This window comes from Salmo trutta, chromosome 13 (assembly GCF_901001165.1).
Source record: "Salmo trutta chromosome 13, fSalTru1.1, whole genome shotgun sequence".
Classification (NCBI taxonomy): domain Eukaryota; kingdom Metazoa; phylum Chordata; class Actinopteri; order Salmoniformes; family Salmonidae; genus Salmo; species Salmo trutta.
In genome coordinates, this window is record NC_042969.1 from 55,752,226 (window position 1) to 55,764,082 (window position 11,857).

The 11,857-nt window shown below is 46.6% G+C and overlaps 1 protein-coding gene across 3 annotated transcripts in view; it reads left to right on the plus strand.

The window, feature by feature from the left end:
• Positions 1–9,996, plus strand: part of LOC115206071 (limbic system-associated membrane protein-like) — a 760,567-nt gene extending 750,571 nt beyond the window's left edge. For all 3 annotated transcript variants that reach the window (XM_029772645.1, XM_029772644.1, XM_029772643.1), the window contains 2 exons: positions 9,246–9,394; positions 9,749–9,996. In XM_029772645.1, coding sequence (XP_029628505.1) covers positions 9,246–9,394; positions 9,749–9,846 — 247 coding nt within the window. In that variant the 3' untranslated portion in view covers positions 9,847–9,996. The remainder of the gene's footprint in view (positions 1–9,245; positions 9,395–9,748) is intronic.
• The last annotated feature ends 1,861 nt before the right edge of the window (positions 9,997–11,857 follow it).

Here is an 11,857-nt window from a genome sequence, read left to right on the forward strand (position 1 = left end):
CTAAAGCAAAGGTGTGCCCTGGCTCCATAGAAAGCCTATCATCGATTCGATAGGCATGCAGCCGCATAGACATGTTGCAATTTCAGCACCATGGACAGCAATCGGTAGTCTACTTTGTGAGTGGCTGTCTGGCTGACACATTTGATTATTATAGCGCAACCTTACAGGGGGGCCCAGAGAAACTGCGTTACGCCAGTGACTTACTGTTAGCTGTTTTATCACGGATTTCCACAGAGTTTTTTTAAAACAGCTTCGAGACAAAAAAAATGTGGGTTCCCTCCTGGGTGTCCATTAGCTCCGGAAGTGTCGTAGTTCAGGTACTGTAAATATGCTACGCAAAATACCTCTGTGTAAGTGTATCATTTGTGAAATTGTTTTGGGATGATAATTAAGTTGAGTATTAAACATTTCCAAAACTACATCACAAGGGTTATTAATGTTTAGACAGAGCGTCAGGGCTCTTAACATATTTCCCCCGCACGACAGATCGTTTTGTGAATGGACTGTAAGGCACTAGCACTACTGTACATGAATGGGAAATGTTTTGATTAGAAGGGAGAGTATACCTTCTTGTCAAAATGTTTTGGGTAGTAAAGAATTGTGTATATTCACTAATGAATCAGCTAGCATACAGGATCAAACCACAATCCAAAATCCAAATAACCAAGCCTTCTAAACATTACAGAACCAATAGTCCACAGAGGAAAAATGTATTGAAAATCAATACAATATCCCTTAAACAAGTCTTTGTGAATGTTCTCACTTGTATGGAGTTGAGAAAAGTAGTCTTTTAAATTACAAAGAGTTTCTTGGTTACGAACATTTCTGACCACAACATTACAGTCAAGATGGTTTCCTTCAGACATACCCACTCAAACCAGTAAGTGACTATGGGTGTGGCCAGAGCACACAGCCTGTACACATCAAGGAACCGTGAAACCTTGCCGGTTACAATGTTACTGTAGTTGTTTTGTTCCCCTGAATTCCTGGCTTGGTTATTTCTTGATATAAATCCATATCTCAGGCCATCTGTTTTTGTGGATCCAGCTATATGCCACAATCGAAAATGAATGGAAAAGATAAGCACCATATAATTTCCAGATTTGCTCTGCTTATCTTTTCATTTGGGGTTGAGTAATATAGCTGGATCTACACAGCCAATGGCATGAGTCGTCACATTAGATTACCTTTCAGGTCAGAAAACATCTGCCAAACGTTGAATTCAAACTCTAATACCTTTAAGTGCCTTTCCTTTACCTCTGCATGTTATTAATTTATCTCCTTCAACGACTTCCTTGATGTAATACAATACCATCATTTCAAATAATGCTCGGCCAGTAGATTTTATGTTTTGTCTTTAACGATTAACTTAGTGCACCTTATCAAGCATATTTACTTCCACTTTGCAAGAGGCCTGTTCCTCAACTTGTTTTCTGTAATTCCCTTTAACCTTACCAGCACTGACCTCGTCATGACTGCCCACCGCTGCTGTTACGTTTGAACTACTTTACCACTGAGATCTCCACACCTGTCACGACTTCCACCGAAGGTGGTTCCTCTCCCTGTTCGGGCGGCGCTCGGCGGTCGGCGTCACCGGCCTACTAGCCATCACCGATCCCTTTTTCCTTTTCCGTTTGTTTTGTCTGTGGTTCTTTCACACCTGTTTTTCATTTGCCTTAATTTCTGTTTGTATAATTACCCCTGTTTGCCTGCCTAGGTTTGTGCGGGATTGTTCATGGTGATGTTGTTCGCTAAGGTTGTGCCTTATTGGTTCTCACGTATTATACATAGTGTGTATAAGTTTAGGAGCGTTGTTTTTTGTTTCCCTCCTTCCGTGAGTAACTGGTTTTCTCTATTGTTAAGAGCGTTTGTTTTGGTATTGTACCTGACCTGTATGTTTATGGGACTTGCCTATTAAATACGCATCTCGGACATCTCTGCTCTCCTGCGCTTGACTCCTTCACCTACCTCTACACAATCTCGTCACAGAATCCCACACCAGTTCTTGATGGAGGAGCGCGTCCAACACCACATGGCAGTATTACACCGTCTGGGGACCGCAATGGAACAGGTGATGGCGACGATGGAAAGATAGGAGAGAGGTGACCTTCCTACACCTCCACCAGCCACACTCCAACCAGTCCCACAACCCTCTCCTTCGTCGCCTGGTCCAAGTGGAATTCAGCTCGCGCTCCCGAGGGAGTACGATGGGACGGCGACCGGGTGCCAGGGGTTCTTACTCCAGATGGAGCTATACCTGGAAACCGTTCACCCGGTTCCTTTAGGAGGTGAAAGCGTGAACGCCCTCATCTCCTGCCTCTCAGGCAAAGCCCTGGAGTGGGCCAATGCGGTGTGGAACGATCCAGACTCGGCGAGGGACCACTACCCAGAGTTCGACCACCCACCTGAGGCCGAGCGGCGGGTGAACGGCTGTTCCATATAAGGCAGGAGATGAGGTGCGCACAGGACTTCGCCCTAGAGTTCCGGACCTTGGCCGCCGGCTCGGGATGGAACGACAGGGCCCTGATCGATCACTATAGGTGCAGTTTGCGCAAGGACATCCGTAGGGAGCTAGCATGTCGAGACACCACCCTCACCTTGGACCAGCTGGTAGACATGTCCATTCGGCTGGACAACTTGCTGGCGAACCGCGGACGTCCGGATCGGGTCCTGTCAGTTTCATCCCCCAGCCCCTCCGCTCCAACGCCCATGGAGCTAGGAGGGGCTGCAGCGAGGGCGACCGGAGGAGGAGCCCTTTCCTGTACCAGCTGTGGTCGTAGAGGGCACACTGCTGACCGGTGCTGGTGGGGCTATTCTGGGAGTCGAGACGCCAGGCCGAGCACTGCTCGGACACCCCAGGTGTGTCGGCACCAGGCTCACCCAGAGTCCCCTGTTGGTCACATGTATGTGTTGATTTCTTTTCCTGGGTTTTCCCCTCATTCCTGGCATAAGGCACTAGTCGATTCAGGCGCAGCAGGGAATTTTATTGACCGCGGTGTTGCGCATAGTTTAGGGATCCCCCTTGTTCAGATTGATAAACCCTTCCCAGTGCACGCCTTAGATAGCCGACCATTAGGGTCAGGGCTAGTCAGGGAGGCCACGGCTCCACTGGGCATGGTTACGCAGGAGGGTCATGAGGAGAGAATCAGTCTCCTCCTCATTGATTCTCCTGCGTTTCCGGTGGTGCTGGGGATCCCCTGGTTGGCCTGTCACAATCCTAAGATTTCGTGGCAACAGAGGGCTCTAAAGGGGTGGTCAGAGGAGTGCTCAGGCAGGTGTGTAGGGCTTTCCATTGGTGCAACGACGGTGGAGAGTCCAGACCAAATCTCCACCGTGCGCATTCCCTCAGAATATGTCGATTTGGCTATCGCCTTCTTCGCGACCCAATTACCACCTCATCGACGAGGGGATTGTGCGATAAATCTCCTGATGCACTTCCCAGGAGTCACGTGTATACCCTGTCACAGGAGGAGACGGTGGCTATGGAGACATATGTCTCTGAATCTCTGGGGCAGGGGTACATTCGGCCCTCCACATCACCTGCCTCCTCGAGTTTCTTTTTTGTGAAAAAGAAGGAGAGAGGTCTGCATCCGTGCATTGACTATAGAGGTCTAAATTCCATCACGGTGGGGTACAGTTACCCGCTACCCCTTATCGCCATGGCGATTGAGTCATTTCACGGGGCACGCTTCTTCACGAAACTGGAGCTTAGGAGCGCGTAGAACTTGGTGCGTATCCGGGAGGGAGATGAGTGGAAGACAGCGTTTAGTACCACATCCGGCCATTATGAGTACCTTGTCATGCCGTACGGGTTGAAGAATGCTCCAGCAGTCTTCCAATCCTTTGTAGACGAGATTCTCAGGGACCTGCACGGGCAGGGTGTGGTGGTATATATCGATGACATTCTGGTCTATTCCGCTACACGCGCCGCGCATGTGTCTCTGGTGCGCAAGGTACTTGGGCGGCTGTTGGAGCATGACCTGTACGTCAAGGCTGAGAAATGCTTGTTCTTCAAACAGGCTGTCTCCTTCCTAGGGTATCGCATTTCCACAACAGAGTTGGTGATGGAGTGTGACCGCATTGCAGCCGTGCGTATTTGGCCGACTCCAACCACGGTAAAGGAGGTGCAGCGGTTTTTAGGCTTTGCCAACTACTACTGGAGGTTTATCCAGGGTTTTGGGCAGGTGGCTGCTCCCATTACGTCACTACTGAAAGGGGGACCGGTGAGTCTGCGGTGGTCGGCTGAGGCGGACAGAGCTTTTGGTCGCCTGAAGGCTCTGTTTACCTCAGCTCCCGTGCTGGCTCATCCAGATCCCTCTTTGGCATTCATAGTGGACGCGTCCAAGGCTGGGATTGGAGCCATGCTTTCACAACACTCGGGTACGCCACTGAAGCTCCGCCCCTGTGCTTTCTTTTCGAGGAAGCTGAGCCCCCGGTGCGAAACCGGGAGTTGTTGGCTGTTGTCAAAGCTCTGAAGATGTGGAGACATTGGCTTGAGGGGACTAAACACCCTATTCTCATCTGGACTGGCCACCATAATCTGGAGTACATCCAGGAGGTGACTGAACCGTCACCAGGTAAGGTGGGCTATGTTTTTCACCCGATTTAGATTTACTATATCATATAGACCAGGTTCCCAGAACACTAAGGCAGACGCACTGTCCCGACTGTATGATACGGAGGAGCGGTCCATCGATCCTACTCCCATACTCCCATACTTCCATACTTCCGGCCTTTTGTCTGGTGGCACTGGACATTGAGCGGGCGTCGCGTGTAGAGCCTACTCCATCACAGTGTCCAGCTGGACGGGTGTATGTTCCACGTGAGGTTCGTGACAGGTTGATCTGGTGGGCTCACACATCATTTACATTTTAGTCATTTAGCAGACGCTCTTATCCAGAGCAACTTACAGTAGTGAATGCATACATTTCATATCATACATTTTTTTTTCCTCTGCTGGCCCCCCGTGGGAATCGAACCCACAACCCTGGCGTTGCAAACACCTCGCTCTACCAACTGAGCTACAGGGAAGGCATCGGTAGGACGGTGCGATGTCTTAGTGGGAAGTACTAGTGGTCCACCAAGGACGTGAGGGTTTATGTGTCCTCCTGCTCGGTGTGCACTCAGTGCAAGGCTCCTAGGCACCTGCCCAGAGGGAAGTTACAACCCCTTCCCGTTCCACAGCGGCCTTGGTCACACCTGTCGGTGGACTTCCTGACCGATCTGCCTCCGTCACAGGGCAACACCACGATCCTGGTCATTGTGGATTGGTTTTCTAAGTCCTGTCGTCTCCTCCCTTTGCCCGGTCTCTCTACGGCCCTACAGCCTGCGGAGGCCCTGTTTACGCACGTCTTACAGCACTACAGGGTGCCCGAGGACATAGTTTCTGATCGGGGTCTCCAGTTCACATCCAGGGTGTGGTGGCGTTCATGGAACGTCTGGGGGTCTCGGTTAGCCTTACCTCGGGTTTTCACCCCGAGAGTAATGGGCAGGTGGAGAGAGTGAACCAGGATGTGGGTAGGTTTCTGCGGTCATATTGCCAGGACCGGCCAGGGGAGTGGGCGAAATTCATCCCATGGGCAGAGATGGCCCAGAACTCACTCCGCCACTCCTCTACGAACCTGTCGCCCTTCCAGTGTGTGCTGGGTTATCAGCCGGTCCTGGCACCATGGCATCAGAGCCAGACCAAGGTTCCTGTGGTGGACGATTGGGTGATGCACTCGAGGGAGACCTGGGAGGTCGTCCACGGGTACCTTAAACGGGCCGAAGGGCGGCAGAAGGCAAGCGCTGACCGCCACCGCAGCGAGGCCCCGGTGTTCGCACCGGGGGACCGAGTCTGGCTCTCGACCCGAAACCTGCCCCTCCGCCTGCCCTGCCGGAAGCTGGGTCCGTGGTTTGTGGGGCCATTTAAAGTCCTGAGGAGAATAAACGAGGTGTGTTATAGGTTACTGCTCCCCCCTTATTACCGTATTAACCCCTCGTTTCATGTGTCTCTCCTCAGGCCGGTGGTGGCTGGTCCGCTTCAAGAAGCTGAGGTGCCGGAGGTCCCTCCGCCCCCCCCGGACATTGAGGGGGCCACGGCGTATGCAGTTCGGTCCATACTGGACTCGAGGCATCGGGTGGGGGGCCTTCAGTACCTCGTGGATTGGGAGGGGTACGGCCCGGAGGAGAGATGCTGGGTGCCGGTGGAGGACGTATTAGACCCATCTATGCTGAGGGAGTTTCACCGCCTCCATCCGGATTGCCCTGTGCCTCGTCCTCCGGGTCGTCCTCGAGGCCGGCATCGGCGCGCTGCAGGAGCCGCGCATCGGGGGGGTACTGTCACGACTTCCACCAAAGGTGGTTACTCTCCCTGTTCGGGCGGCGCTCGGCAGTCGGCGTCGCCAGCCTACTAGTCATCACCGATCCCTTTTTCCTTTTCCGTTTGTTTTGTCTGTGGTTCTTTCACACCTGTTTTTCATTTGCCTTAATTTCTGTTTGTATAATTACCCCTGTTTGCCTGCCTAGGTTTGTGCGGGATTGTTCATGGTGATGTTTTTCGCTAAGGTTGTGCCTTATTGGTTCTCACGTATTATACATAGTGTGTATAAGTTTAGGAGCGTTGTTTTTTGTTTCCCTCCTTCCGTGAGTAACTGGTTTTCTCTGTTGTTAAGAGCGTTTGTTTTGGTATTGTACCTGACCTGTATGTTTATGGGACTTGCCTATTAAATACGCATCTCAGACATCTCTGCTCTCCTGCGCTTGACTCCTTCACCTACCTCCACACAATCTCGTCACAACACCATCTCCCAGTGGCATCTGATGTATAGGAATCCTCTAGTGCTTATTGATACTGCAGCAATTAGCATTTCCCAAGACTGACCCGCTTCTCCTAATCCTCTACTGGGGATTCTGAGGCTCATTACTGTTGCTGCTGCTTGGTCTTTTGATCTGGAACCTCCCGGTCCACTATTAGTCTCTCTAGTTTCTGATTACATCCCGCGTTCTGGCACCTCCCCTGAACTATGCCGCATGAAAGTCTTCAGGGAAGAGGAGGGTGGTACAATATAGCCTGGTTAACCCAGACTGAACACTGTACTCACTCATTGGGAACTGAAACAATGGTAGAGTGCTCTTCACAGAACCTGATATTCCCACAATGTTGAATATGGGGAAGCGTTTTTGTTTCTCCCCATCAACATGAGTTGCTGTCACAACCACTTGACAACATTTTCCATTTTCCCTGCCACGTACAATGTCTTGTTGATTTCCTTTATCAACAGCCTGTAGACATCCTACTTCTGTCACTCACCGTTTCCTGTAATAGCCTACTTTAGATGCACCCACATGCCAACTCGAGAGGCGGCGAATGAGGTGTGTCTGCCTGATTGTTTGACAAATTCCCGTTCAAACCAGTTTCTGTACCTTTTGCCCCATTTCAGTACATGAATCAAATCTGTCCTTCTGTTAAAAAATGGTTGTGGCTTCTTAAAGAGAATATGTAATTGAAAAGACATGTGCTGCCATCTACCAGTGGAAGATGATGGTGCAATGAACTAGGTATTATTTGGATCCCTTCCCTGGATGCTTCAGACTTCACACAGTTGCTTATGACCTGACCATAGCTGGAAATGTTGTATTCCATGCTCCTCAACCGGGACTCAGGGGAAGACGTAACATTGTAAACGTACATCTGTCTCCCTCCATTTAGTATGATATGTTACAAATTCCAATTTGTTGTGACTAACGTTAGCTAGGCTAGGGGTTAGGCTTAAGGTTTAAAGTTAAGGTTAAGGTTAGGAGTTAGGTTAAAGGGTTCGGGGAAGGGTTAGTTAACATGCTAAGTTGTTGCAAAGTAGCTAAAAAGTAGTAAGTAGTTGCAAAGTTGCTATTTAGCTAAAATGCTGAATTTGTCCATGGCGAGATTTCAACAAGCAACCTTTGGATTGCTAGACATTTGCGTTATATGCCAATCCATCCACCCCGAACAACCACCCACCCTCCCTCCTTTCGTTTTTGCCTTAAGTAAGTTTCTGTCTTATGTAACCATACCAAACGTAATATCATACTAATTTGTTACCACTATGTTACGTATAGTTTATGAGACCAAGATGTGCTGCTAGAACCGAACACAATCATCTAACTGCATGCATTTGCTCTGAAATCCCATAGTGCCTTTAGTATCTAGGAGTCACCTGGCCCAAGTTTGATATTTCGGTCTAATGTAATTTTCCATGACATGAACCACGTGTGTTCATTGGCCTTATCATCACTGGTGATGTGAATGGTCCCACCCAATGTGTCCCTCTAGGAGGATCTCAGCACTTTCTCAACTTTCTGTTTCCCCGCCATCAGATTATGCTGTCTCATGATGTGCACTCACTTTCCTTTTTATGCAAATGTTTTTTACTACCGTGTCAGCACAAACCCACAGCCCCCTTAAATCAGTCTCAGCTATCCTAGCACTTTAAAATGTTAAAGGTGGGATCAGTTTGAAGCCCTTCATACATTACCTTGTGTGCCTCTACAATGTATTATACACGGAGTATACCAAACATTAAGAACACCTTCCTAATATTGAGTTGCACCCCCTTTTGCCCTGAGAACAGCATCAATTCGTCGGGGCATGGACTCTACAAGGTGTCGAAAGCGTTCCACGGGGATGCTGGCCCATGCTTCCCACAGTTGTGTCAAGTTGGTAGGATGTCCTTTGGGTGGTGGACTATTGTTGATACACACGGGAAACTGTTGACCGTAAAAAGCCCAGCAGCGTTGCAGTTCTTGACACAAACTGGTGCGCCTGGCCCTTACTACCATACCCCGTTCAAAGGCACTTAAATCTTTTGTCTTTCCCATTCGCACTTTGAAAGACACTTGCACACAATCCATGTCTCAATTGTCTCAAGGCTTAAAAATCCTTCTTTAACCTGTCTCCTCCCCGTCATCTACACTGATTGTATGGATTTAACAGGTGACATCAACAAGGGGTCATAGCTTTCACCTGGTCAGTCTATGTCAAGGAAAGAGTGTACTGTTGTGTCTACTCAATGTCAATAGACTCTATGATAAGGTAAACCAATGTTATCATAATTCATTATTTGTATGTAAATATATGAGAGGAACTGTGTGAACCTTTGTTAATTCTTTGAAACGAGCTGACTACTTACTGTATGTATTCTAAAGACAAAAGTGGTAGACAAATCAGATGTCCCGAGTTTTATGCATAGTGTGTCATAATGCCTAACATGATGTGGCGTTTTGTCCAGGCTATCCAACGCCCAGGGAATCAGCATCCAGATCGTAGGGACCACAACTGTCCTGATGATCTCCAACGTTACAGAGGAGGACTATGGCAACTACACATGTGTTGCAACCAACAAACTTGGGATCCAAAATGCTAGTCTCTTCCTCTATAGTAAGTGACTTTGGAATAATATGCAGTCCCCCAAAATCTCTTAGTTAAATGTCTCTGAAATTAGACACATTAGACAATGTTACAAATTCTAGGCCCATTACATTTAGATGTGGGCCTAAAAAATGGTGTGTTACATGGTCTGACCACCAGATGTCACTCACTGCACACAAATGAATTCCTGTAGTGTCAGCAATAGTACCGATACTCAGACAGGGACCTGTCGGGCATAACAGTTTATACATTTACACATTATTACATCACACAGAAGTAACATATATTAAATTAAACATCAACAAAACTAATATGTTAGTCTTTAACCTCCCTCCTTCCCTCCCTCCTTCTCTCTCTCTCCAGGACCTGGTACGGGCCGAGACAAAAACGGCTCCGCCTGCCTATCCCAGTCACTGTGGCTCCTCCTGGCCTCCATCACCTGCCTTCTCTTCAAGTGTTAATAACACCACCAACCTACCATTGTTATTACCTACCCAGTTATTACATTGAGACTGTTTGCGTAATGTAACAAAAATCCTGACGTGCTCCGATGCACCAAACTAGATAATAAGAAGATAGAATGGGCTTATTAAGTTTTAGTAACAAAAAAATATGAAATGGAGACAATGGAACAAACACTGCTTTTTCTAAGAAACATTTATTGCCATTTTAACATGCTGAAGTCTTGCTTTTCTGCTGTCATTACTCTTGTTTCGGTTGGGGTGTGGTTCATTGTATTTTGTCCAAATGAATACGTAAGTCTAAACCTCCAAATGGCAGGGATTTCAGGTCAAGTACAACAATCATGGATATCTGCGAGAAGCACTGAGACATTCAAGTTACTGTTCCTTTCCTAATGGCATTTTACTGTATTGTTAAACGAAAAGGGCATTTTAACCAGTGCATTATCAGACATTATGAACTGGGTGATTCGAGCCCTGAATCCTGATTGGCTGACAGCCGTGGTATATCAGACCGTATACCATGGGTATGACAAAACATGTATTTCTACTTCTCTAATTACGTTGGTAACCAGTTTATAATAGCAATAAGGCACCTCGGGGTTTGTGATATATGGCCAATATATCACGGCTAAGGGCTGTATCCAGGCACTCCGCTTAAGAACGGCGCGTAAGAACAGCCCTTAGCCGTTGTATAACGGCCATATACCACACCCCCTCGTGCCTTATTGCTTAAATAATATGCCAATGTCTGTCCAAAAATCGAAATTTAAAAATATAAAACAAAACAACAGATTTTAAACTGTTTATAATACACATTATGTCAAAGCCAACACAGTCCAGTCAACATTACAGAAAAACAGTAGAACATGCAATGTTATATTTGGTATACTTCATTTCAATAGTAAAGTGATCATAACCGGGTGCAAATAGCCTCAGCTACATTAGATACATGGCTAGTTGCCTCTAAATTAACTGCCTCATTTTTGGATGCATCAAAGGATGAGGATGCTCAATAACTGTGGACTAGCATGAGGTATGCTTTGGTGAACTACTCTTTGCAAACCCTCATAGAAACGCTTGAAATGTGTATTCATTCTTTATGTCGAAAAAGAAGACCTACTTTCAGGACCTTCTTCAAACAAAACCTAGGTAATATTGATGCGTTACTGTATATAATTTAAAAAAAAGTATTTCTCTATATGATAAAAATAACTTGTTCCTCCACTGTAACAAGAAAAATAGTAATTATTGTTGCAGCGTATGTTGTTTGTATGATTACAAGTCAACTATATGCTGTTCAGTTTCTCTAGGGCAAACTGTATTTAGCTTCAGAAATGGCCTGCCATATTAGCTTTTATCTTGTCATCGTTCTCCATTTAATTTTGAGCTACCACAGTTATACTGCTGGAATTTGGATAGACATGAATGATGTGCGTTTCTTTTCTGTATGTGTGTTTTCATAATGACATATGGAAATTCATAATTTATGGATTTATTTTAAATCATTTCCAATAATGGTGTATATACTTGAATCCAATGTCCTTATATATAAAGACAAATTTAATATGTCAATGTTTCTAAATAGGTCTGTAATTTGTTGATAATTAACTTGTAGTGTTCCATGGCAGCAGCCCTTTGCACCATGCAAATAAAGACCACTAGAGATCAATGTTTTTAAAAGGGTTTAATAAGGTCAAGTTCGTACATTTATTGTACCTTTTTAACTAAATTGTAATTTTTTTGTCTTTGAGTAGGGTACATAGATGTATTTGGTTTCTATAATGAAAGCTCATGGAGAGTGACCGTGAGCGGAATGCCAAAATTACAACAAAGGCCAACAAAACAGATAGGTCTCTTGATGACATTGTCTACTGCTATTTGTCAAGTCAGTGTGTTCACAAAACCAACCTGTAATGTAAGTAATGCTCTCTGAAATCTCATCATCGTTAAAAACCTCCACTGAATTCATACTGCTTTGGAACTATGACTGTAAGGTAGTTGTCCATCT